Raw genomic sequence first — 26118 nt, forward strand, 5'->3', positions numbered from 1 at the left:
CTTGCATTTCCAAATAATGCTAATAAGGGCATGTGCTTCTTATATTCATTAGCACAGATAAATAGTCAAATGTACAAGGTGGTCAAAAACTTAACCCTAACCTAGAAGTATTAATATCTTACACCTGTACAGGAATTTTAATCTCAAAATCCTTTTACCTATATCCACTCGTTCTACGCTCACAATCTTAAAATAAATGTCCAAGAATTGGACCATAATTTCAAGGCCTAAGACATGCATTATGTTTACCTAATATAAATCTGATGAACGTTATTATCTAAATTAAGGGGCAAAAAGGTCAATTCTTCCATTTCAAACTATACAAAAAAGATGACGAATTTAGGTAGGGGGAAAATATGGACAAGATTTTGAGGCTTTTGTTGAGTCAGGACATTTTAAAGTTATTGACTATCCCAAAAATAATCAACTAAAATTGTAGCTACTACCAACCCCAAATATGTCAAAATCAAGTAGGAATTTATGGATTACCATGGCAAATATTAACTCAACTGCATTACTAACACTTCTAAAACATCAGATCTTGCATATTAGAAATGAGCACAAACATCACAAATATCAGACAGCAAAATATGTATCACTAATGAAGGAGGAATTTAAAATCACAAACACAACGTTAAAATATTTTATTTAGGGGGTGCCTGGGTGGCTCAGTCAGTTATGTGTTCAACTTCGGCGCAGGTCAAGATCTTGCGGCTTGTGAGTTCGAGCCCCACGTCAAGCTCTGTGCTGACAGCGCCAAGCCTGGAGCCTGCTTCGGATTCTGTGTCTCCCTCTCTCTCTGTGCCCCTCCCCTGCTCACCCTCTGTGTCTTTCACGCAAAAATAAACATTAAAAAAAAATTTTTAAGGCTGAAAAATAGTCTCCTCATTCAAAGTTAAATTTGGCGGTCAGTTGTTAATGCTAACTGCCCTCCTATACTACCAAAAAAAAAAAAAAAAAAAGGGCAGCAATTGAGACACCATGAATAGCCCATAAGTAATTTTTCACAGTGATGTCACAGAAGTAAAACCTGAATTCATCCTGACAACAAGCTTGGGGAAGAAGTTAACAGAGACATTTTCATGGCAGAGATAAATACTAAGGCTTAAGACAACTTGTCTGAATGGCCAGGACTCCTTACTTAAACCTTGAACTCTTAATCCTAGTCCACACAGAAAAGAAAATGCATGCAAAAGGTACTGCTGGCTTGCACAGTCAACCGAACTGGACATTTAAACAACCTGAAATGTTATTTAAGTTTAAATCATTCCCAAAACTTTGATGAACTTGCAAAGTTATATGATAATTCACAGTGGCCACGTTGGTCATGGATTAACAGATTAAATATTTAATACAGGTGCATCTGGGTGCTCAATCAATGAAGCATCTAACTCTTGACTTTAGCTCACGTCATGGCTTCACAGTTCATGAGCTCCAGCTCTGTGTAGCGCTGCACGTTACAGTGCAGAGACTGCTTAGGATTCACCCTCTCCCTCTCTCTGACCCTCCTCGCTCAAGCTCACACATGTGCATGTGCGCATTCTCTCTCTCGCTCTCACTCTTGATAGATAAATAAATAAATAAATAAATAAATAAATAAATAAATAAATAAAGAGCTAGCATTTAAAAAAACTCAACACAAAAGTTTACCTCCTTCCGCTTCTGTAGCAGGAGTTCTAGCCTCTCATTGGCTCGTTTTCCAATCATTTTATTCCGTTCTGCCTCATACTGTCTTTGTGTGTTATCCATATTAATGCTAAGATTTAGTGCCACATTCACCAAAGCTGTCATCAACTTCATAGCTATTTTTAAATGTAAAATGTTGAAATTAGTTTCACAGATGCAAAATTTTACAATTTAATATCAAGTTAAGAGAAATTAAGGACAAAATGGGCTGTTCTGCTTCTAACAGAAAAGAAAAATACAGCTGCTACAAATGACAAGAAAATAAACAACAGCTAATGTGTACTGAATACTTACTATGTCAGTTACCTATGTTACAGTACTTTTCATGGATTATCTCCTAAACCTCACAACAGCTCTCAAAGTCAAGTATTATCCCCATTTCATTCACGAGGAAACTGAAGGCCAGGGAGATTAAGGAATATGCCTGATATTATACAGTTCATATAAGTAGTTAAGCCAGTATCCAAAACTAGGGAATCTGGGGCACCCGGGTGGCTCAGTCCGTTACACATCTGACTTTGGCTCAGGTCATGATCTTACAGTCCAGGAGTTCGAGCCCCGGTGCTGACAGCTCAGAGCCTGAGGGGGCCTGCTTCAGATTCTGTGTTTCCCTTTCTCTATCTGCCCCTCCCCCACTCGTGCTCTGTCTCTGTGTCTCTCTCGGTCAAAAATAAACTTTTAAAAAACCAGGTAATCTGACTTTAGACTATGCTCATATCCCACTACTCTAAACTGTGTCCCCTATGATCTTTTTCAGAGATATTTCACCTTCTAAGTAAATTTTGGCTCATATAGCAGTCATTTAGCTATCTCCATAACCAAAGGGAGAAGGAATCTGAGTGCTCATGTCAAACTATAGTGTGTAAAACTGTGTCTCCCTCTTTCTCTGCCCCTCCCCATCTTGTACTCTCTCTCTCAAAAATAAACAAACATTTAAAAAAAAATTTTTTTTAATAAAGTGCTTTTTATTACACTTCCTCCAGATTCCCACCTTCTGTTACCGAACCCTGGCTCCTGAGACCAGACTTACTGTGATTTAAAACTACTATCTCACCATTTTATGCATTTTTTAGTTTACTCCAGACTACTTCTCATTGTATAATAGAACAGCACAAAACTAAATCTTAATTTGTGGCTACTGGGTGTCTTTAAAAGGGATCCTCAACTTTCTCTTCAGAGCTATTTCATGCCCTCAGATTGTTATTCTGATCTAAAATTATCCACCTTATGTCATCATACTTATTTTCATTTACTTTAGCCATCAAGTTCTTAATATTAAACACTACCTAAATTCATAGAGCAAGAACACATTCGTATTTTGTGACTTCCAATCTAAAAACAAAAATCCTATAGAAAGATTGCCTGCATTTTTTTTCCTCTACTCCCTTCCCTCAGATTATCTGCATTTTTTGAAAATGGAAGACTTAGCAAAAGTACGTTTTTAATTGTACCTTTAATTCTTTAGGAAAACAAAGGATAAAAATATCCCCACACTTAAAGAATGAAAAATTTTTGCAGAAATCATATATTCTAGCATTAAGGCTTATAATACTATAGTAACAATGAAAGCCTAGTTGATTTTTTTCCAACTCAAACCAAGAAGTACATATTCAGTGATAGCGTATCAACAATTTTACTTTTAGCACAAAGGAGGAACCAAAAGATTTTATAAACACCAACACCAAAAATCACTGTTCTAGAATTATGTAAGGCTTAAAAATATAACTCATTTCAAAAATCAAAGAATTTAGCTCAGTCTAAAGTTACTCTGAAACATAAAAAAAATAAATAAAATAAAATAAACTTTTATGGCGTGATTAAAGAATAAACATGATCCTGCCGGGACCATCAAACCAGGAGGGACAGTGCATAATCAGAGACAAAATAAGGGTCATTAGGACTACATATCCAAAGTGACTGACAGTCTCCCCAAATTTGCTGTCAATATTCTCCCTGATAAAACGTCTTTCAAAAACATGACACATTCCTATCCACTTCTTTTCCCCTTCTGTGGCATAGCAATCAAGTAGGTTTAACACAAGAAAATCACAATATATACTAACTATAATATACCTTTAAAAATCAAAACTGAAAATATCACTGCATTCCCAGTAATTCATGGGGCAAGGGGGGCGAGTGGAGGAAGAGTGTCCTGTTGATGGTTACTCTACAAGCAAAATTAATTTGTGTGATTATTATTTCATTTCTATTAACGAAAACGATTTTCATCTCTCACCTAAAGAAATAGGCAAAAAAATTTTAAATACTGACCTGCCAGGGTGCTTGTATGTCGAAATGCTCTGACTTGTGAGTCAGACAATCCTGTAAGAAGTGAAATGACTGTATCCATCATGTACTCATCATATATGATGCTATACTGACACTGCCGTACTAATACGCCAATGAATTCACAAAAACTGGATTTGAACTTCTTCCACTGAGGCCCAGCCATGGTAAGTGGATAGTCTCCACTATCCTAAAACAAAAATTTTAAACAGGAATTTCACTTAAAACACACGATTTAACAAAATTTCGCTTGTCTTTGAAATTCCCTAGGCAAAAACTGAAAATAGACTCCTTTACCTCACCCTTCTTCTCCATTAAATCCTCAAAGTAGGCAGGAGAATATGCAAAGGTGGAGGTACCTTTGAACACTTCTCTTTAAGACCAAAATGGATATTCTGAATTCACTTTAACTAATAAAAATATATACCATTACTCAACGTTAAAAATATAAAGGTTCTCCCATCAAAGCAAAACATTATTCTGATTAACAAAGATAAACTGATTAAATTTCTTTAAAACAAAAGCATAGCAAAAATCAAACCAATGTTCTATTTTTAATGGATTAAAAATGATGAAATCATATTCTCAGCCAGTCTAAATGATGTATGATTTATAAATAATCAAAAGATTACAATGTATATTTTCATTAGCTTCAAGGACATCAGTCAAAAGACATAAACAATGACATAGTTATTTTTTTTTAATGATATAATTTTTAAAAGAAATGTATAAAGATAGCTAGTATAGCCTGGAAAGACTGGTACTTGAGTTTTCTTCTACATAAAGATGGGGCATTCTCCAGTGCAGTTACATTGAGAATCCCCATAAATCATTAAAAACAAGTCCTTAAAAAATAAAAACGAAGGCCAATACTCCACAGAACATCCAAAAGTAAGAGTTGCTTTCAAGAGTATCCTAGAGACTTAAGATCATTTTATTGGTACAGTTTAGTACATTTTTTAACCATGATAATATTTTTTTTCTTAAGTAGCCCAACGAGGGGCTTGAACTCACAACTCTAAGATCAAAAGTTGCATGCTCTACCAACTGAGCCAACCAGGCACCCCTATATTTTGTCATCAGAGAAACATTTTTTTTAAATTTTCGGTCATGGCATATAGACGTTGAACTATTATTTCTCATCTGAGAATAAGATCCTAATACTCCAGAAAAAACCTTTCTTCCATATTATCTGATTAAATAATTTAGTGGCTACAATGAACTGTATCATCTTAATTGTTGTTAGTTTGCAGATACTTTCAAATCAGATTTCAGGATTCTTATCTCAAATAGCTATTTCCCTTTAGTAAGAAGGTTCTCACTAAAACATTTTGATATTAGTAAGTTAAAATAAAGTAGTCCCTCCCACCATTATCCAGTTTCATTTTCCACCTTTCAGTTACCCACAGTCAACCTCCATCCAAAAGCAGATGATCTTTTTTCTGAGGTATTGTCAGAAGGTCAATAGTAGCCTAACACTATGTCACAACACCTATGTCACTCACCCCACTTCACCTCATCATGTAGGTAATTTTGTCATCTCACATCATCATAAGGGTGAGTATAGCACAAGATATTTTGAGAGAGACAGACTACAATCACGTAACTTTTATTACAGTATAGTGTTAGAACTGTTCTGTTTTATTATTAGTTATTGTTAATCTCTTATTGTGTCTAATTAATAAATTAAACTTTATCACAGGTATGTATACATAGAAAAAATATAGAATATATAGGGTCTGGTACTATTTGTGGCTTCAGGCATCCACTGGAGAGCTTGGAATGTATCCCCCGGGGATAAAGGAAGGGGTGGGGGGCGGGGAGGGACTGCTGTAATACCATTACTCATAATTACCTCTCAACTACTTGGAGACTGATTAATAGCACTTAGTGATCATCAAAGCCTTTTTAAACAAAGTCTATCTTTTAGAATGATAGTTGAAAGCTCCTTCATCAGAGTAAGCAAAAAAAAAAAAAGATCAAGTAAAACTCAAATTAGACCAGACTTTCTGCTTGAAAATCCACAGCGACAAGTTTTGAAGAGTAAACCTGCTGGTCCTGGAATGCAGCTGTGAACCCTGCCCTGAAGGAGCTTACATTATAGTAAATCTGTCTTTATTGGTAACAATACTTCAAAGACATCACTGTGATAAAGAATTCACTCAAGTCTAAGCTAGTATTTTTTTATTTGTATTGTTCTTATTACTCATAATTTGAAACATAAAAGATATTCTAAGTAATAACGTATAGAGAATTGACCCTTAAACAACATGGGTTTGAACTGTACGGGTCCACTTATACATGGATTTTCTTCAATAAACATATGTATAGTACTGTAAATTTATTTTCTTAGTAACATTTTCTTTTCTCTAGCTTACTTTATTATAAGAATATGGTATATAACATACAAATGTTTGTTAATCGACCGTTCCCTGGTAAAGCTTCCAGGGAAGACTAGGCTATTATAATAGTAAAGGGGGGGGGGGGGGAGTTACATGCCTATTTTTGACCATGGTGGGGGGGGGAGGGGAGGATTAGCATCCTTCATCCCCCCGCTGTTCAAGGGTCAACTGTATAGTCTTTTGCCTCAGCTACCTGTTCCCCAAATACTGACCAATCTTTAACAATATTCCAAGACGTGTTCTTAGGCACTACATTTTATTCTTTCTTGAAGTTTTAATTTTTTGACAATAATAAAAGCTACCATTTACTTCTTACTATATACCAGGCATTGTAAAATGCTAAGAAATTTTTCAAACATTACTGAGTTAAATCTTTACAACAGCCTTATGAAAGAAGTATTATTGGCCCCATTTTACAGATCATGAAACTGATGCCAAGATAACAACTTGCCCAAGATCACATCTCATCATCTGATTAAATCTGATGCCAAAGCTGTTATCCATAACACTAACACTCAGAATTTAAGAATACTTTCAAGGGTAAATCAAGATCAACATGCAAAAAATTATCAAAACATTTAGGATAAGTTACCTCATCAAACTCTTCAGTCATTTTTCGAATTATTTCAGAGTTCTGCATATGTCTAAACATTTCTGCTGTGACAACTCCTGAAATGTGCAAGTGTAAGAAGTTAATATACATTGCAGAATGAATAAAATAAAGAGAACTTCTAAGTCAGCCTCTAACACTGTCAGTCTCTATAACATTTCTAACTGATTTAATCTAGTCTTACCTATAATGTGCACTAGCTTAACCCCTTTTAATATAAAACATGTCATCAAGGGTGAGGCAACACCCAGAGTAACAATTAACACTTCAAGTATAAAACTGAATAAGGAAGAGAGTGATAGGTAAAGTTCACTTTAGCCAAGTTTCCTTATTAAACACCACTATATATAAGGCAATAACTCGTTATCCTCCAAAAGGTTTCAAATAGACAGTAAGTTGTAGTTCCTGCTCATCTTGTAATCTAGCTGGAAGTTTTAATAAAGAATAACAGAAACAGGAAGGAGGCGTCCGGGTGGCTCAGTCAGTTAAACGTCCGACTCTTGATTTTGGCTCAGGTCACGATCTCACAGTTACAAGATTGAGCCCTGAGAAGGGCTCTGCGCTGACGGTGCAGAGACTGCTTGGGATTCTCTCGCTCTCCCTCTCACTCTCCCTCTCCCCAGCTCCTGCTCTCTCTTGGAAGGAGGAAGGAAAAAATAAAAACTATTAAATGCAATATATAAGAAATGCCCTAATGAGTGGCAATGCCAACAAAAGCTATAGGTTAGACAAAAAATAAATAAATTAGCATAAGTCGGGTGTTTCACAGAGAAGGAATCTGATAAGGACATTCAGAATTTCAAAGGAATATGGGAAAGGGGAGGAGAAACGGGGTACATTACAAGTAGTACAAGTTAGCCAGTAGAGAGATCAAGTATCAGAAAAGGGATTTCTAGAAAAAAGACAAGACAGGAAGAAGATGCACATGAACTTCCACTGATGGGGTATCAGATTATTTTTTAAAAAATCATGTAAAAACTAGATTCTCAAATTCCTATTTCTATTGCTGGATTACTTATTCCTTGCCAGTCATAGCACTATGAACACCATAAATATAGTACCATCTAAAAAAAAAAGAATGTCTTGGTATAAGAAGATGAGATATATTATAAAAATTAGATATAGGGGCGTATGGGTGGCTCAGTCAGTTAAGCTTCCAACTCTGGATTTCGGCTCAAGTCATGATCTCAGCATTCTTGAGTTTGAGCCCTGCATCAGGCTCTGTACTGACAGCATGGAGCCTGCTTGGGATTCTCTACCTCTCCCTCTCTGCCCGCCCCCTCAACCTACCGTCCCCCCCCGCTCCCACCAGCTCACATGCACACACTCTCTCTAAACATTTTTTTAAATTAGATACAATTAGACTTCTTTCAATTAACCATGATATATTTTGTATATGCACATACTTGTGTGTGTATATATAAATTTAAAAACAACAATAAAATACCATACTCTCTTTCCAACCCCAAACCAGAAAAGAACAACTGATACCTGAGCTCCTTCTCTATGGGCATGCAATTTAACACTTCCCAGTAGCGTAACAATGCCAGCAAGGCTACAAGAGGAACTAGCATCCAATGAGCCTCCTATACACCAGCCACGTGACATACGTGCAGCTCTGGGAACAAGCCTATGAGGCAGGCACTGTAATCCTAGCTTTACAGATGAGGAAGCTAAAGGCTAAGGCAAACAGAAGCTAAATACTTTGTCTGCCATGATTCATCTTCATCATGCTGCCACCCCCAGGTAAGATCAATTTCTAGTGGTGCTGTGAAGAGCCTTTACTTACCACAACACTAAAGAACTACATGATGGTTTTAAAATATTAACAAATCTGGAAGGAAGCACCATTTTCCTTGCTAAAGAAGGACATTCTCAAAAACATTCCAAAGGTTTTTATTTTAATCTAGAATCATGGATATACCATCTTCAGAACCTTCCTACACTTTACACCCAGGTGCTATAAACTTGGCAATGCTATAGAAAGACATGTTACTCAATCCCTGAAACAATTTCTACAAAATAAACATGCATATAATAAATAAATCTCAAAGCAAACATGCTGCATACATTTTGACAAGTGTCCCATTTCTAAAGCTCCTCTCTGATCTCACTGACCATATAACAGCCAGAAACCCAAAAATAAGCAGAAAAAAAATAGCTGTCACAAACTCCGTGCATGTATCCCCTGGGGCAGGTGTGAAGGTGCCATTAAGACACCAGGCCTAAGGCACTGCCTAGAAATTGTAGAAGAGATGAAGACAGACTGCTAAAAGCTGATAAACTGAAAAGTGACAGCTGACCAGGAAAGAAAGAAGGAAACACTGGCCACATTCAGCCACCACAAAGCAGCCTGAAGCCTTCAGTGTAGCACCAAATATCCCACCACACCTCAATAGCTGCTAAAGGCAAAACTACAGTAAAATAACTGATGTTCATGATGACAATCAGGACTCCAAAAGCAAAAGGTTAAAGTACAATACATATACATAACGATGTTTCTAACTCGTTTATAAAAGAATTCAATTTAAATTATGCTGAGTATGTTTTGAAAGCATTTAATGAGCTTAACTTTGGATTATATGATAAATTCTCCTTGGTGGAACTTTCTTGGTTCTAAAATAGATATTATGGCAGTGTTTAAATATACCTGATAATTTAAGTTTTCAACACCTTCAATTTTTAAAAATCTGGACAACCTAGTTTATGACCAAGTGTATCCAAACGCTCAACTGGCAGGCTCCCGATTCATAAAACACGCTGGTGCCAGAAAAGGAATGAATCTGCTAAAGGAAAATGCTCTGGCTACGGCCTTGCTTTAAAACTACAATAAGGAGCCTAACTAAGGAAACTAAAACTAACCAAACTACCGCATAACAGGGAAGACTAAACATAAAAATCAGAATTTTAGCTCATCAAGTTATTTCTGGCACCTGTTCAGTTGTTCTGCAATCAACCTTCCACTGTCAAAGAATCTAAAGAAAAAGGACAGGGCCCTTGATTACACACCACCACAAACAGGTACCTGATTTCTTCTACTCCAGAAAAATAGACTGGACGTAGACAAAATAAAAATAATATTGATATATCTCATTTATGAAAAGTGTTATTCTGATTCATCACTCTGTCATTACTACACACTCTTGAGCAGAGTCTGTAGAATTTTGTAATACTGATTTGTGGCTACCTATAGCTAAGAAGTAAACTAGGCAACTCTGTACTCTAAAGTTTTAAAGTCTCTAAAAAGACAATTTTTAAAATCTCAAAACTGACCACATTAATGAGATTCTGCAGGTAAGACTCAAGTTAATTTTTTATCCGTCTGGACTCTCATACATAATATCTAGTATGCATGCTGCACTGAATGTTGTGATCAACCTCAAATAAAATGTATCATTTCTTAAAAGGTTACTTGTTCATAGGAACTGCTGAATTACTATACTGTACACCTGAAAATAACAGAATACTACATGTTAACAACCCTGAAATTCAGATAAATATTTTAAAAACTTAACTAAAAACAAAGTCTTTATATAAACAGATTATTTAAATTTTACACTGAGCGGTGTAATTTTGAGAATTAGGATTTTACTCCTATGCTACCTGGAAGAGAAAGTAATGTGAGAAGAATGTAAACTCTATTTTCAATAAAATGTCACTTTCAAAGTTAAAAATAAAAAAGTAAAAACTCATTTAAAAAACGTGACTTGTTTTACAACTTCAATAATAGTACTTTTAAAGTATTATTATAGAATTAAAGGAGTAGACATAAATGATTTGCTTCTTTGGATTCTCTTTACAGATTTACTTAAATCTGTCATTAACATCTTAACTTCTCAGATCTATTTTTAAGCAAACATCCCTCCTCCTGACTTATTACTAATGCCTGTTTTTGGTACCACTTTCATTTAAAAAAAAATGTAATACTCTTGGAAAACTCTGTAACATTTATTTTCCTGAACATCTTCTAGAATTTCAAGGATGGACCAAGTATTACAGAGAAACAAAATAGGTCCTAACCTGCCCAGGATTTTGTCTGAATCATTTACTGATCCAGATCAGGATGTATGACACCCCCCAACTTACATAATTTTGTCTCCCTGCCAAATGTCTGCACTCAGTATTTTTGCCCCAGGGAAGACACTACTGTATTTTATATTTACCTCACTCCTACTTCAAAATCTTTTTAAATAAAGTGAAAAAACATTTTCAACAAAACCCCACTCCGAAACTTCTCTACTTTTTAGAGAAAAAAAAAAAAAAAACTAGAAAGTTCACCAAAACCTTACTTAACTTAGTTACTTACTTACCTACTTACTTACTCTTATTCATGGCACTTTTAAACTCCCTACACTTTACAATTCCCTGCCACTTGAACCTGTATCTCTTCATTATCTTCCTCCTCCCTTCTTAATCCATTTCTTTGTTCCTAAAACCAGATGCTGAAAGTGGGAAATACATCTAATAAAAGTAATATAATAATTATAAATTGCCAAGTTTTTAGTTAACTTTCACATATGAATACAATGGTCTCAACAGAGTTTCTTTCTTATTTTGTTCTTTGCTCTTTTTTCCTTTAACATTTTGTATGATTATAATGCAAACAATTCAATATCTTGGCATTATTTTCCATGTAAAGCACTAATGTATATTTAGGTGGAACAGAAAGAGATCATTTGAGAACATTCTGCTTCCAAAATAAATGTATCTTACCTTTACAGCCTGAACACTGAATAAAAAAGTTGATGAGGTCAAGAAGTGCTATATCTCGGTCATGCTTGTAGGATTCTATCCAATCATCTACCACCGACTACAGCAGAGGAGGAAATTAAAGAAAAATTAACTTTTGCTAATGCAAAAAAAAAAATTAGCTTTTGCAATGTTCTAAGAATTGTGATTAAAGTCATTAAGATTCAACATTAAATGGTATCCCATTACTTCAAATTAATATATACATACTTGTGTACTAAAATTTAAAATTAAATTTTAACTGAATTAAATAAAATAATCACCTGATGCCACAAAATGATGATCGATCTTCTGTTTAATCTGCATTAAAAGGAATCTGAAAACTATGGGACCCAACTCTATAAAGTGTAATTACTTACTTCTTAGTGACATTAAGGATATCCTAGAAAATATTAAACATCACACCCATATTTTTTCACTAAAATATGGTAGTAAATATAAATAACACTTGAATATTAACATTTCAATGAAATGAAAACAAAAATCTTTTAAAAGATGTGAATGGCTGGGTCAATGAGAAAATGCACCACCAAACAATTTTTTTTTCAACACTGGGCACTAATAGTCCCATGTTAGTAACAAAAGCAAACTGATGGCTAAATAAACATCATAAGAAAGTAGGACAGAGTTCATGGATCTGGAGACTTAATATTATTAGATGACAATACTTTCCAAATAGATCTACAGACTCAACACAATCCCTATTAAATGGGGGCACCTGGGTGGCTCAGTCGGTTAAGCGTCCGACTTCGTCTCAGGTCATGATCTCAGTTCCTGAGTTCGAGCCCTGCACTGGGCTCAGTGCTGACAGCTCAGAGCCTGGAGCCTGCTTAGGATTCTGCGCGTGTGTGTGTGTGTGTGTGTGTGTGTGTGTGGGTGGGTGTGTGTGGGTGGGTGTGTATGTGTGTGTGTCCCTCCCCCACTTGTGCACTCTCTCTCTCAAACGTAAACAACATTAAAAAAAAAAAAACTTTTTTAAAGCCTAGCTGTCTTCTTAGTAGAAATTGGAAAGCTGATCCTAAAATCCTTATGGTAATTCAAGAGACCTAGAATAGTCCAACAATCTTGAAAAAGAAACACAAAGTTGGAGGACTCACACATTTCATGATTTTTAAAACCTGCTCCAAAGTTACAGTAATCAAGATAATACTGGCTTAAGGATAAATGTGTCGATCAATGGAATAAAAATGAGAATCTAAAAATGAGAATCTAAAAATTTATTTTTTTTATATTGATGGTTACTTGATTTTTTTGATGCTAAGACAATTCAATGAAGACTAGCTTTTCAACAAATGGTGCTGGCAAAACTGGGTATCTGTATGCAGAAGAATGAAGTTGGGCCCTACCTCATACCATACACAAACCTTAACTCAAAATGATCAAAGACCAAAATGTAACAGCTAAAACGATAAAGCAACTAAGTAAATCTTTAACTGTGTGTTAAGCAAACTATTCCTAGATATTAGACTAAAAGCATGAGAGACAAACGACGAATTTCACTTAATCACATTGAAAACTTTTGTATTTCAAAAGACTCCATCAAGGATGAGAAAAGACAATCCACAGAATAGGGCAAAATATTTGCAAGTCATGTATCTGGTAAGGCATTTGTACTCAAAATATAGAAGCATATATTGTTTTATTGCACTTCAGAGATACCGCGGGTTGTTTTGTTTGCGGGTTGTATTGTTTTTACAAACTAAAAGTTTGTGGCAACCATGTGTCAAGCAAGTCTATTGGAGCCATTTATCCAACAGCACATGCTCACTTTGGGTCTCTGTCACATTTTGGTAATGCTCTCAATATTTTAAACTTTTTCATTACTATATTTGTTATGGGAATCTGAGATCTTTGATGTCAGTAGTGTAGTTGTTATGGGGCACTATAAACCGTGCCCATATAAGACTGCCAACTTAATAAATGCTGTGTGTGCTCTGATTCCCTCACCTCTCTCTCTCCTCAGACCTGCGTAGTCCTTGAGACATACTAGTATTAAAAGTAGGCCAATTAATAACCCTACAATGACCTCCAAGTGTTTATGCGAAAGAAAGAGTTGCACATCTCTCCCTTTAAATTAAAAGCTAAAAATGATTAGCTTAACAAGGAAGGCATGCCAAAAGCAGAGATGGGCCAAAAGACAGGCAGGCCTCTTGAGCCAAATAGCCCAGTTATAAATGAAAAGGAAAAATTCTTGCAGAAAATGATGTGTTGTTCACTGAACACATGATGACAACAAAATGAAACGGTCTTATTGCTGATATGGCGAAAGTTTTACAGGTCTGGATAAGAGAATCAAACCAGCCACAAAAGTGCCTTAAGCCAAAGCCTAATCCAGGGTAAGGCCTCACAACTCTCTTCGATTTTACAAAGGCTGGCAAAGGTGAAGAAAATGCAGAAGGAAAACTGAAGCTAGGAGAGGTTGGTTCATGAAGTTTAAGGAAAGAAGGTGTCTCCTTCACATCAAAGTGCAAGGTGAGGCAGTAAATGCTGATGTAGAAGCTGCAATAAATTATCCAGAAAACTAGCTAAGATAATTAACCAGGGCAGCTACTCAACAATAAATTTCCAATGTAAACAAAATAGCCTTATCGTGGAAGTAGACGCCATCTTAGACTTTCATAGCTAGCTAGAGAGAAGTCAATGCTGGTCTTCAAAGCTTCAAAGGACAGACTGACCCTCCTGTCAGGGACTAATGCAGCTGGTGACTTTAAGTTGAAGGCAATGTTCATTTACCATTCCAAAAATCCTAGGGCCCTTAAGAATTACGCTGAATCTACTATGTCTGTGCTCTATAAATGGAACACCAAAGCCTGTTGTCAACATGGTTTACTGAATATATGAAGCCCACGTTTGAGGCCTACTGCTCAGGAAAAAAAATTCCTTTCAAAATATTACTGCTTATTGACAAAGCACCTGGTCACCCACGAGCTCTGATGGAAATGTACAATAGGAGATTCATGTTATTTTCATGCCTACTAATACAAAATCCATTCTGCAGCCCATGGATCAGGAAAATTTCAACTTTCAAATCTTCTTATTTAAGAAATACGTTTCACAAGGCTATAGCTGCCATAGTTGGTGATTCCTCTGATGTATATGAGCAAAGTCAATTGAAAACCTTCTGTAAATGATTCATCATTCTATATGCCATTTAGAATATTTGTGATCCATGGGAAGAAGTCAAAATATCAACATTAACAGGAGTTTAGAAGTTGTTGATTGTAACCCTCATAGCTGACTTTGAGGGCTTCAACACTTCCGGTAGATGTGGTAGAAATTTCACTGCAGATGTGGTAGAAATAGCAAAAGAACTAAAATTAGAAATGGAGCCTGAAGGGGCCCCTGGATGGCTCAGTCAGTTAAACATATGACTCTTCATTTCAGCTCAGATTGTGATCTCATAGTTTGTGAGATCTAGCCGCACGTCAGCCTCTGTGCTGACAGTGTGGAGCCTACTTGGGATATTTTCTCTCTCTCTCTCTGCCCCTTCCCCCACCTTAAACATTTAAAAAAAAAAAGGAGAAGGAGGAGGAAATGGAGCTTAAAGATGTGACTGAATTGCTGAAATCCTATGACAAAACTTCTAACGAATGAGGAATGCTTCTTATAGACGATCAAAGAAAGTGGTTTCTTGAAATGGAATCTACTCCAGGTGAAGATGCTGTGAAGATTGTTGAAATGACAACAAAGGATTTAGAATATTATATCAACTTAGATGATAAAACAGCAGCAGGTTTTGAGAAGACTGACTTCATTTTTGAAAGTTCTACTGTGGGTAAAATGCTATCAAACCGTATTGCATGCTACAAATAAATCATTTGTGAAAGGAACAGTCTATTGATGTGGCAAATTTCATTGTTGTCTTATTCTAAGAAATTGTCACAGTCACCCAAAACTTCAGCAACCACCATCTCAATCCATGAGCAGCCATCAATCAACACTGAAGCAAGATCCTCTACCAGCGAAAAGATGGCAACTCACCAGAAGCTCAGATAATGATTACCATTTTTCAGCAATAAAGTATTTTTTTTAATTTTGTTAACGTTTATTTTTGAGACAGAGAGAGACAGAGCGTGAACAGGGGAGGGGCAGAGAGAGAGGGAGACACAGAATCTGAAACAGGCTCCAGGCTCTGAGCAGTCAGCACAGAGCCCAACGCGGGGCTCGAACTCACGGACCGTGAGATCATGACCTGAGCCGAAGTCGGACATTTAACCGACCGAGCCACCCAGGCGCCCCAATAAAGTATTTTTTAATTAAGGTATATACAGTTAAGAGGTGCCTGGGTGGCTCAGGCAACTGAGCATCCGACTCTTGATTTCATCTCAGTTCATGATCCCAGGGTTGTGAGTCCAAGCCCGCGTCAGACTCCACACTGAGCATAGAGACTACTTAAGATTCCATCTCCCTCTGCCCATCTTCCTGACTCGCACTCTCTCTAAAAACACTTAAATATTTTTTAAAATTCTGAAAAAAGTATATACAGTTTAGACATAATGCTGTTGCACACTTAACAGAGCACAGTACTGTATAAACATAACTTTTATACATACTGGGAAACCAAAAAATTCATCTGACTTGCTTTATTGTGTTATTTGCTTTACTGTGGTGGTTTAGAACCAAACCAACAATATCTCTGAGGTATGCCTATCTGAATAACTCTTACGGGGCACCTGAGTGGCTCAGTCGGTTAAGCGGCCGACTCCAGCTCAGGTCATGATCTCACAGTTTGTGAGCCCCCCGCGTCAGGCTCTGTGCTGACAGCCCAGAGCCTGGAGCCTACTTCAGATTCTGTCTCCCTCTTTCCCTGATCCTTCCCCACTCACACTCTGTGTGTGTGTGTGTGTGTGTGTGTGTGTGTGTGTGTGTGTGTCTCTCTCTCAAAAATAAATGAACATTAAAAAATTTTTCTTACAATTTAATAATTTTTAAGAGTCTCATGCTCTACCGACTGAGCTAGCCGGGCAGTTCAATTTAATAATTTTTAAACACCAAATAATCTAATTAAAAATACAGAGAGGGGCACCTGGATGGCTCAGTGGGTTAAGCATCCAACTCTTGATTTTCGGTTCAGGTCATGATCTCACATTCATAAGATCAAGCCCCACATCAGGCTCCATGTTCAAGGTGGAGCTTGCTTGGGATATTCGTATTTTTTCTTTCTCTCCCTCTCTCTCTCTCTCTACCCTCCACTCCCCCACCCAAAAAATAAACATTAAAAAATAGACAACGATTCTGAATACAGTTCTATACAGAAGATAAACAAATGGCCGTTAGCTCATCAAAAGATGCTCAATGTAACTAGCCATCGAGGAAATGGAAATAAAAAGTATAAGATACCACTTCACACCCACTAGGATGGCTATAATAAAAAATACAGTGACAAGTATTGGCAAGGATGTGAGAAACTGAATGCTAAAACACTGCTGGTGAAGAACATATAACGGTGCTGCCACTTTGGAAAAATAGTTTGGCAGCTCTTCAAATGGTTAAAAAGTTACTATATGATCCTGCAACTCAACTCCTAGGTATGTATTACCCAAGCAAAATGAAGATGTATGTTCAAACAAAAACCTGTACAATACTTGTAACAGCATTATTCACAACAGCCAAAAAGTGGAAACAAACAAAATGTGCATCAAAAGATGAATGGATAAACAAAATGGAAATATTTGGCAATAAAAAAGAATGAGGTTATGATACATACAATATGGATGAGCCTTGAAAACATTATGTTAAGTCAAAGAAAAAACTCAAAAACGACCAAATATTGAACGGATCATATATATGAAATGTTCTGAATAGCCAAATTTATAAAAAGCCAATTAGTGGTTGCCTAGATGTGGGGCAGATGAAGAGAAAGTGATTGCTAAGAGGCACAAGGTTTCTTTCTTTAAAAACATCTTAAAATTAGGGGCGCCTGGGTGGCTCAGGTGGTTGAGCCTCTGACTTCAGTGCAGGTCATGATCCTGAGGTTCATGGGTTCCACCCATGCATTTGGCTCACTGCAGTCACCACAGAGCCCGCTTCCGATCCTCTGCCCACCTCGCCTTCTGCCCCTCCCCGGCTCATGCTCTCTCAAAAAAAAAAATTAAATTATTGTAAAATTAGATTGTGGTGATGGCTACACAACTCGGTGAATATACTAAAAACCACTGAATTTACATTGTAAAGGGTAAATTTTATGGTATGTGAAGTATGTTTCAACATTATATTTTCTGTAAATAGGACAGAGCTAAAAAAAATAAAGCAGCACTTTATTCTTTGGGGGACAGAAGAGGAAACCACAAAGCTGATGAAAATTATTTTTAAATAAACCAAGCTTTAAAAATTAGGATGAAAAATAAGAGCTACTAAAAAAACCAAAATGTCAAGAGGGGAAAACACTGAACTTCTGTACCAACAAATATAAAACCTGGGTACAAACTAAATGAATAAAATATGTACAATTTGATATACATTAAAGAAAATAAAAAGGAAGTATTATCTAAGAACTACCTGGCTCAGAGAATGAGAAGAAATCTTCTACAATTTTACCTAATTTCTAGATTTCAGTCCTTTTCTGTACTTTACAACAGCTTAGGTATGTTAACTAAATCAATTTAACACACTTAGGATTATTCCCAAATATGATACAGTTAATAAATGCCAAAAGAATATATTACAGGACTGTAGGAGTTTTAAAATATGGCCCAAAATGTTGGACACTGTTCTTCAGTAAGAAGTGGGGTCTATCTATGTTCCCTTATCTAGGACTGAAGGCAGTAAAAATGATGCTTCCAAAGGTAAGTCACTGAACACCATTCAACTGCATTGGGTTCTTGGAGCACTAGAGAACTAGATGCTCCTGCTCAGGACACTATCCAAACACAGAAGCCATAATGTAAGAAACCCAAGCCACATGCAAGAGCCATTTGTGCACACTCCAGGTAACAGTTCCAGCTGTGCCCAGCCTTCAAGTCACTCCAGACTAGACACCAAACATCAATAAAGAAGCCTCCAGATGATTATAGTCCCTAACTGTTTATGTAACCTCCAAGCATTAAAGCTGTGTCAGGTAAGGCCCCAGCCATCATGGATAGGAGCATAGACAATTTCATCCCTATTTAGTTCCATCTGAATTCTAGACCAACACAGAATCATTAAGCCTAATAAAATGATTGTTCTCTTAAATCATTAAGCTTGGAGTGATTTGTTATGCAGCAACAGACAAGTGAACAAGGGCTATTTTCATTAATAAAGGTACAAAAATATTTAATGAAATCTTACAAAAAGATCACATCACATTAAAAGGTTACTGAGAAAGATCAAATAAAATTTGTACTAGGAATACAAGGATGGTGTAATAAATACAAGCTAACACATTAAAATATTTTAAAATTTTCATCAAGTAACTTGCTAAAAATTTATTCAGTAAGATTCAACATATATTATCTACTAGAACTAAGGGCATAGGCATGCATGATCCCTCCTTTTTTAAAATAAAAACTATTTGATGGGGCGCCTGGGTGGCTCAGTCGGCTGAGCGTCCGACTTCGGCTCAGGTCACGATCTCGCGGTTCGTGAGTTCGGGCCCCGCGTCGGGCTCTGGGCTGATGGCTCAGAGCCTGGAGCCTGCTTCCGATTCTGTGTCTCCCCCTCTCTCTGCCCCTCCCCCGTTCATGCTCTGTCTCTCTCTGTCCCAAAAATAAATAAACGTTAAAAAAAATTAAAAAAAAAAAATAATAATAAAATAAAATAAAATAAAAACTATTTGAAAACCAATGGCCAGTCTTGTACTTACTTTCATGTATTAAATAATACACAGTCCCTGGTCAAGAAATTAATAACCCAGAAACATTTTCAGACATATGCATACCTATAATACAATATACTAAGTGCTATAATGGAAAGAGGAGAGTAAGAAATCTATTCAAGGAAAGAAAGAGACAGAGCCTGTGAATGCTTCTCAAAAGAGTGACATATGATTTAAGTCAATCTTATGTGATACTGAAAGAAAGAAAGAAAGAAAGAAAGAAAGAAGAGAAAAGAAAAGAAAAAAGAAAAGGAGAAAAGAAAAGAAAGAAGGCTATTCCAGGCAAAGGGAAAAAACGACAAGAAAGGTGTGGGAGTGCTGGGTAGGGTGGAAGCAGAGTACATACTGTGGCTGGGGAAGAGCAAGCACACCATAAAAAAAAATCTGGGCTGGAACTTTTAGATAAGGAAGAACTGTTGGAAGCTTGTAAACAGGAGACTTCCTTGATCAAATTTTGTATTACCAAGATAACACAAGTAAGAGTACACAAAACAAACTAGAGGTAGAAGACAATTCAGGGAAATCAATGGAGAGATACTGTGGACATTCCACTTTTAAGGGTGAAAACACTTTTAGAAATAGAAAAGCAAGTAGCATAGAGGTACAATCTTCATATGTGACAAACCATAATCACAAAAATAAAGAAAATGTTCATTCTTTAAACACTGAGATACCATTAACAAAAAAATTAAATATAAAGTGAAATCCTCACATTTTCTATTAAAAATTTTTGATGAGCCAAAAAGTTAAACAAAAACCCTACAGACCAGACAAAATTAGAACAGTCTAATTAGCTGTGGATATAAGTTGAGACTTCTGATGTTAACAAAAATGAAAGATACCAGAAAAAAGATTAATGCATTTAACAGCTTAAAATAAAATATTATAGAAAAAAGTATAATATAAAAATAAAAAAGAAAGTAATGAAATACTATATATGACGTAACTGAGACAATTTATTTCTTTGATAAAATTAAACCATGGGAACAACAGAGAGGGGGATAACTTTTTAAATTAGGGAACGACTAAGTAAACCATAGCACCGTAATATAATTAAGATGTTATTTTTTAAAATATCAAATGTATATATGAAATAGTCATTTAAAACATTAAAGAAATAAAATCCATACCCTCATCACAACTATATAAAAAGCAAACCATAGATGAATAAGTGAAGGCAAATTCAAATTTAAAAAATCATGTTCCTCTGTACAACTGGTAACAGCTCACACAATTTTTATTATACATGTAAAAATGCTGTTTATTAGTCCTAATTGATACTTAAAATTTATTTACAAAACCATACATATTAAGTCCATATTTATAAACAAGAATTATATTTACTTTTTAATAACACAAAGCTTAAATGGCTAGTTCTCCAAAATCAATCCATGTGTACTTTTTTTTTATTAAAATTAATTCTCTGAAAATGATTCCTTGTAGCTTTTATAAAGTAAATAATAACCTTATTAAGCATGTATTTTCTTTGAGTATAGTGTTTATTCAATTTTTTAAAACAGTACAGGTTTAGTCTCCAATGTAAAGCCTAAATTCTTCTCTTGTCACAAAATCATGCAGAAGAAACAAAATTAGGATGACTTGACATGGATATGACTCTCACTTTTTACTCTTCTGCTAAGAAACAGCACAAGTAATAAAATGTGTAATAGATAACAGTGATCAACATAATTCAATTCACTAAAGTGGATGGTGATTATATTAGGTCACTCAACCAAGAATTCTATATGGGCAAAGGACTTCATATTTTAATGGTAGACATATAAATTCAGGGGAAATTAAAACCTCATAGTTTACATCAGCATATTTTTTGAGCAAAGAATTTTTTATTATATACCATGAAAACAAAATAATGCAGTAGAAAATGACTCAAGACACAGCTTAAAGGTCTTATGTCTGAATGGACAGATCCCTAGTTTTCTGATGACTTTATTGCTTTTTTCTAATAAGCAGTGTTAGAAATTTTTTAAATGCAATTCAAAATCTCCAGCATTTCATATAACTCTCTAAAGTTTAAAATGTACAAATGAACTGGGAAGAATACGATAAACATTACCTGCATAGCACTCTTGCCCATTTTAACAACTTCAAACAACATCATGTTTTCCACTCCATTCTGTTGGTGATGACCATTCATTCGGTTTGGACCAGAAGGAGGTTTTCCTCCTCCATTTCCACTTTTGCCCTTTTCTCCTGGGCCCTTTTTGCCTTTTTTACAAGTCTGCATAAAAATACAAGTTGGGTAAGTTATATCATTATCCTTGAAAATTCAAAACAAAGCTACGGCAGAAGCAGTTGAAAGGGTACATAATTATAACATGCCTAAACCTGAGCTAAAGAGGAGTGCCATACACGTATGTTGAGACAGCCTCTTTGTGGTATCATTTTGTTTACTTATCCTATCGGACACCTCACATGAGGTTGCAGTTAGGAGCACAGTCTCTGCAGACTGACAGACTGCATGGGTCCAAATTCTTACTCCTATCAGCTGAGTGTTATTGGGCAAGTTACTTAACCACACTGCGCTGCAGACTTTCTCATTGGTAAAGTGAGGATAAAACTGTGCCTACTCATAGGGTTGTATACTTTAGGGTGCAGACTAGAGTGGGCAGCAAGAATAACAAAACACCTCATCAAGTAAGTAGCTCATATTTAGTTCAAACTTTTAAATTCTATTGTTAGTCTTACAAATTATTGTGGCGGACTGACAAAGGAATTCTAAAAAGGATGAACAGGTGTATCAACCTGATTCTCATTCTGGATAAGTGAAGGCAAATTCAAATTTAAAAAATCATGTTCCTCTGTACAACTGGTGATAGCTCAACACTTATTTATCATGAAAATTCAGTTAATGAACACTAGGGAAACAAAGGACCTTTATAAGGAAGCTGTCAATATTGGGGGTTTGGGGGCTTCATAAATCAGTGAAAAGGTTGCCTACATGCCTCAGTTATAAAATACCTCCCACGGCCTTTATACCTTGTTATAGAAAAGCAAGTCATTCCCTAACTCAGAGTCCTCATTTCTAAAATGTCAGAGTTGTATTAAATCTTTACAGATTAGAATAGATGATTTCTAGGTCTCTTTTCAACCTACACGTTTCTATGATCTAGAGCAAGGATCGGCAAACTTTCTGTACAATACCAGACAGTAAATATTTCAAGCTTTGCAAGCCACATTCCATCTCTGTCACATGTTCTTTGTTTATTTTTATAACCCTTTAAAAATATAAAAGCCATTCTTAGCTCATGGGCAGTATAAAAACAGGTCATAGTTTACAAACCCCCAATCTACCGCCAGGTCTACAAATGTATTTCTGCTGACAGCCCGTATGGGTCTATACTTTGTTCCATCGAGGGTCCTTCCTCAAGAGTCCAAAACCACCCTACTCATAATAACTACTTCAAACTCCTTCCTAACAACTGAAATATATTACTTGTTAACTTACATTACTTTCTTAATGAGACGCAGCCTTTGCGAAACTAAGTCATTAATTACTAATTGTAGAATGAAAGGTTATTGTCCCCAGTAGAAGGATTTCAGATAAGGGTGAAAGAAAAAATCAACTACCGGGAGTACACTAGAAAAGTATAAAATGTTAATGTTAATTAAACGGAACTATATATTTGCAATCTATCTATCACATGCTTCAATACTCCCTGTTGGTATGGAAAACTAATTAGTACAATTAAAATGGTTCAATGAATATGCTATGCTAGAAAACAACATGCAAGGAATGATAACACAGGAAGTACAAGAAGTAAACATGCTAACCTGGGTACAATCTTCTAGATGAAAAACATCTCTAAAGAAAGACTATGAGCTAGCATACTACAGTGGATTAAGAGCACCATCTTTCAACATGTGGGCTCAAATCCTTTAAGCACCGGGCTCCTCTGGACCACAGTTTCCTATCTATAAAAATAAGGAAGATTTCTAATCCACAGGGTGGTTCAAATATTAAATTAGTTAAACAAACAATATTATTAGCACAGTGCTTGGGATATACATAGTATAGTGTCAAAACGTAGTTACCAGGGCGACTGGGTGGCTCAGTCAGTTAAGCATCTGACTCTTGATTTCAGCTCAGGTCATCATCTCACAGTTCGAGATCGAGCCCCACATCAGACTCTGTGCTGACAGAATCTGAGGGATTCTCTCCCCACCTCTCTGCCCCTCCCTCCCTCGCATGTATTCTCTCTCTCAAAATAAATAAACTTAAAAAAAAAAAAAAAAACAAAAAAAAACGCCAAGTTACTATTATAATAAATCCTTGACCTGACCCCTAACACCTCACTCATAGCAGTGGCTTATATAAAGTTAACCTGTGGCACAGTAACTTTGGGGAGTCCTCTATTCAGATGCCACTGTTAGTCTTATCCCACCTTGTAAATGAAATCAAAGTCAAAAGCAGATTTTTAGTTTTGCAAGATATTTGTGGAACAAGAAAACATGGATTTATAATGAATAAACCATAAACTACCCACTAGAATTATAGTTGTCTTTGGATAGTTCTGAGTTAACATTTTATTCATTCACACTTTTTCTGTCTCAAAACTTCCACTTTTTAACAGACTAAAAAAGCATATGAAATTATGAAACATGGATTATGTGAACTCTAAAAATATATTCCAAGGACTAGTTAAATAAATTATATTCCATACATAAAATGTGATGCCTTGACAACATTAGAAATTACAGCAAAAATTCACTGATAGGAAAGCTGCTGACAACATACTACTGAGTTTTAAAAGCAAATTAAGCAGTCTGCATAGTATAAACCCATTTAAGTAAAATTCTACGTGCATGTTTATAGACAGGTATATGTATAAAAAAAGTATGTTCATCAAAATGTTTAAATAATACATTACCTCTGTATGATAGGTTTATAGGGAAATTTTACTTTGTTCATTTTACATTTCTGTTATTTAGACTTTAAGTAAATATGTCATAAGAAAATATAAATCCAAAATTAATTTTGGGAAAGAAAATGGTTAACAAAAATGAATCAGCTTTTGTACAATGTATTCACACACATGCACAGGGTCAAGTGTACTTTCCAAATCATCAAAATAATTCACCCATTCACCAAGTTGTCCAGAGCTCTCAGGCTAACTACTCATATTCTAAACTTGCATTCTATTGACTCAGAACCTTACTTTGTTAGTTTTTATCCTTGGCATTATTTATAAAAAGTGAAACTCTTGTCAACTGTAACCTATTAGACTTGAACTGGTTATAGGTTACATCTTTAGAATAGGACATCTTATTATTGCTTTGCTTTATATTTGACTACTCATGTGTAAAGCCAACAAAATATTACATTGTGTTTAGCATACTGTGCTTTACAAAAGAATCTATGAGAAATGGAAACAAGTGTTGGCAAGGATGTACAGAAAAAGGAGCCCTCGTGTACTGTTGGTGGGAAGGCAAACTGGTGCAGCCACTGTGGAAAACAGTATGTAAGTTTCTCAAAAAACTAAAGCTAGATCTACCCTATGATCCAGTAATCACACTAACGATTTGGGTACTTACCCAAAGAACACAAAAACACTAATTCAAAACAATATATGCACCTCTATGTTTACTACTATTTGCAATAGCCAAATTATGGAAGCAGCACATCAACAGATGTCCATCAATAGACGAATGGATAAAGAAGATGTAGCGTGTATATACAATGGAATATTACTCAGCCATAAAAAAGAATGAAATCTTGCATTTGCAACAACATAGATGGAGCTAGAGAGTATAATGCTAAGTGAAATAAGTCTGTCAGAGAAAGACAAATACCATATGATTTGACTCCTATACGGAATTTAAGAAACAAGTGAACAAATGAAAAAGAGAGACAAACCAAGAAACTGACTCTTCGTAACTATAGAGAACAAACTGATGGTTACCACAGGGGAGGTATGTGGAGGGATGGGTGAAATAGGCAATGGGGTTTAAAGAGTACATTTACCATGACAAGCACTGAGTAATGTATAAAATTATTGAATCACTATACTGACACCTAAAACTAATGTAATACTGTATGTTAACTATACTAGAATTAAAATTAAAAACTTAATAAATTTTTTTTAAAAAAAGAAACAATGATGTGTTATTAATTTCAACTTTACACTAGTGGAAATAGATAATCAAAAGATATTTGACCCAGGGGCACCTCGGTGACTAAGTCAGTTAAGCATTCAACTCTTGATTTTAAGCGTCCAACTCTTGCTCCATGGTTCATGGATCAGGTCCTGCATCGGGCTCTGCGTTGATGGCACAGAGCCTGTTTGGGATTCTCATTCTCTCTCTCTGCCCCTTCCCTGCTTGTGCTGCCCTTTTTATTTTCTCTCTCAAAAAAAAGATATTTGACCTAGAAGCCAAAGAAACCATATGTGTTCAGAAGGTTTACCACACCAATCCAGGAAAAAAGCATTTTTAAAAGAGAGTATCTATCTGACTGGGGCTGCAAGAGTCAGTCAGTCTGACTCTTGAGTTGGACTCAGGTCATGATCTCATGGCTCATGAGTTCAAGCCCTGCATCATACTCCACACTGACAGTGCAGATCCTCCTTGAG

General features: G+C 35.8%; 1 protein-coding gene and 1 long non-coding RNA gene across 9 annotated transcripts in view; both read right to left on the reverse strand.

Annotated features, from left to right (window-relative positions):
• The window catches only part of STAG2 (STAG2 cohesin complex component), a 139282-nt gene that overhangs the window by 57512 nt on the left and 55652 nt on the right, over positions 1 to 26118 (reverse strand). For all 8 annotated transcript variants that reach the window (XM_081793149.1, XM_081793153.1, XM_081793146.1 and 5 more), the window contains 5 exons: positions 21603 to 21767; positions 11698 to 11794; positions 6967 to 7043; positions 3958 to 4162; positions 1651 to 1802 (listed from right to left, as the gene is read on the reverse strand). In XM_081793149.1, coding sequence (XP_081649275.1) covers positions 1651 to 1802; positions 3958 to 4162; positions 6967 to 7043; positions 11698 to 11794; positions 21603 to 21767 — 696 coding nt within the window. The remainder of the gene's footprint in view (positions 1 to 1650; positions 1803 to 3957; positions 4163 to 6966; positions 7044 to 11697; positions 11795 to 21602; positions 21768 to 26118) is intronic.
• LOC145714074 (uncharacterized) lies at positions 9566 to 11687 on the reverse strand. Its single transcript, XR_014136783.1, has 2 exons — positions 9942 to 11687; positions 9566 to 9835 (listed from the first exon to the last, which is right to left on the reverse strand). It is a non-coding gene; the product is annotated as an uncharacterized LOC145714074 (long non-coding RNA).

This window comes from Panthera onca, chromosome X, assembly GCF_046562875.1.
Source record: "Panthera onca isolate mPanOnc1 chromosome X, mPanOnc1 haplotype 2, whole genome shotgun sequence".
Taxonomy (NCBI): domain Eukaryota; kingdom Metazoa; phylum Chordata; class Mammalia; order Carnivora; family Felidae; genus Panthera; species Panthera onca.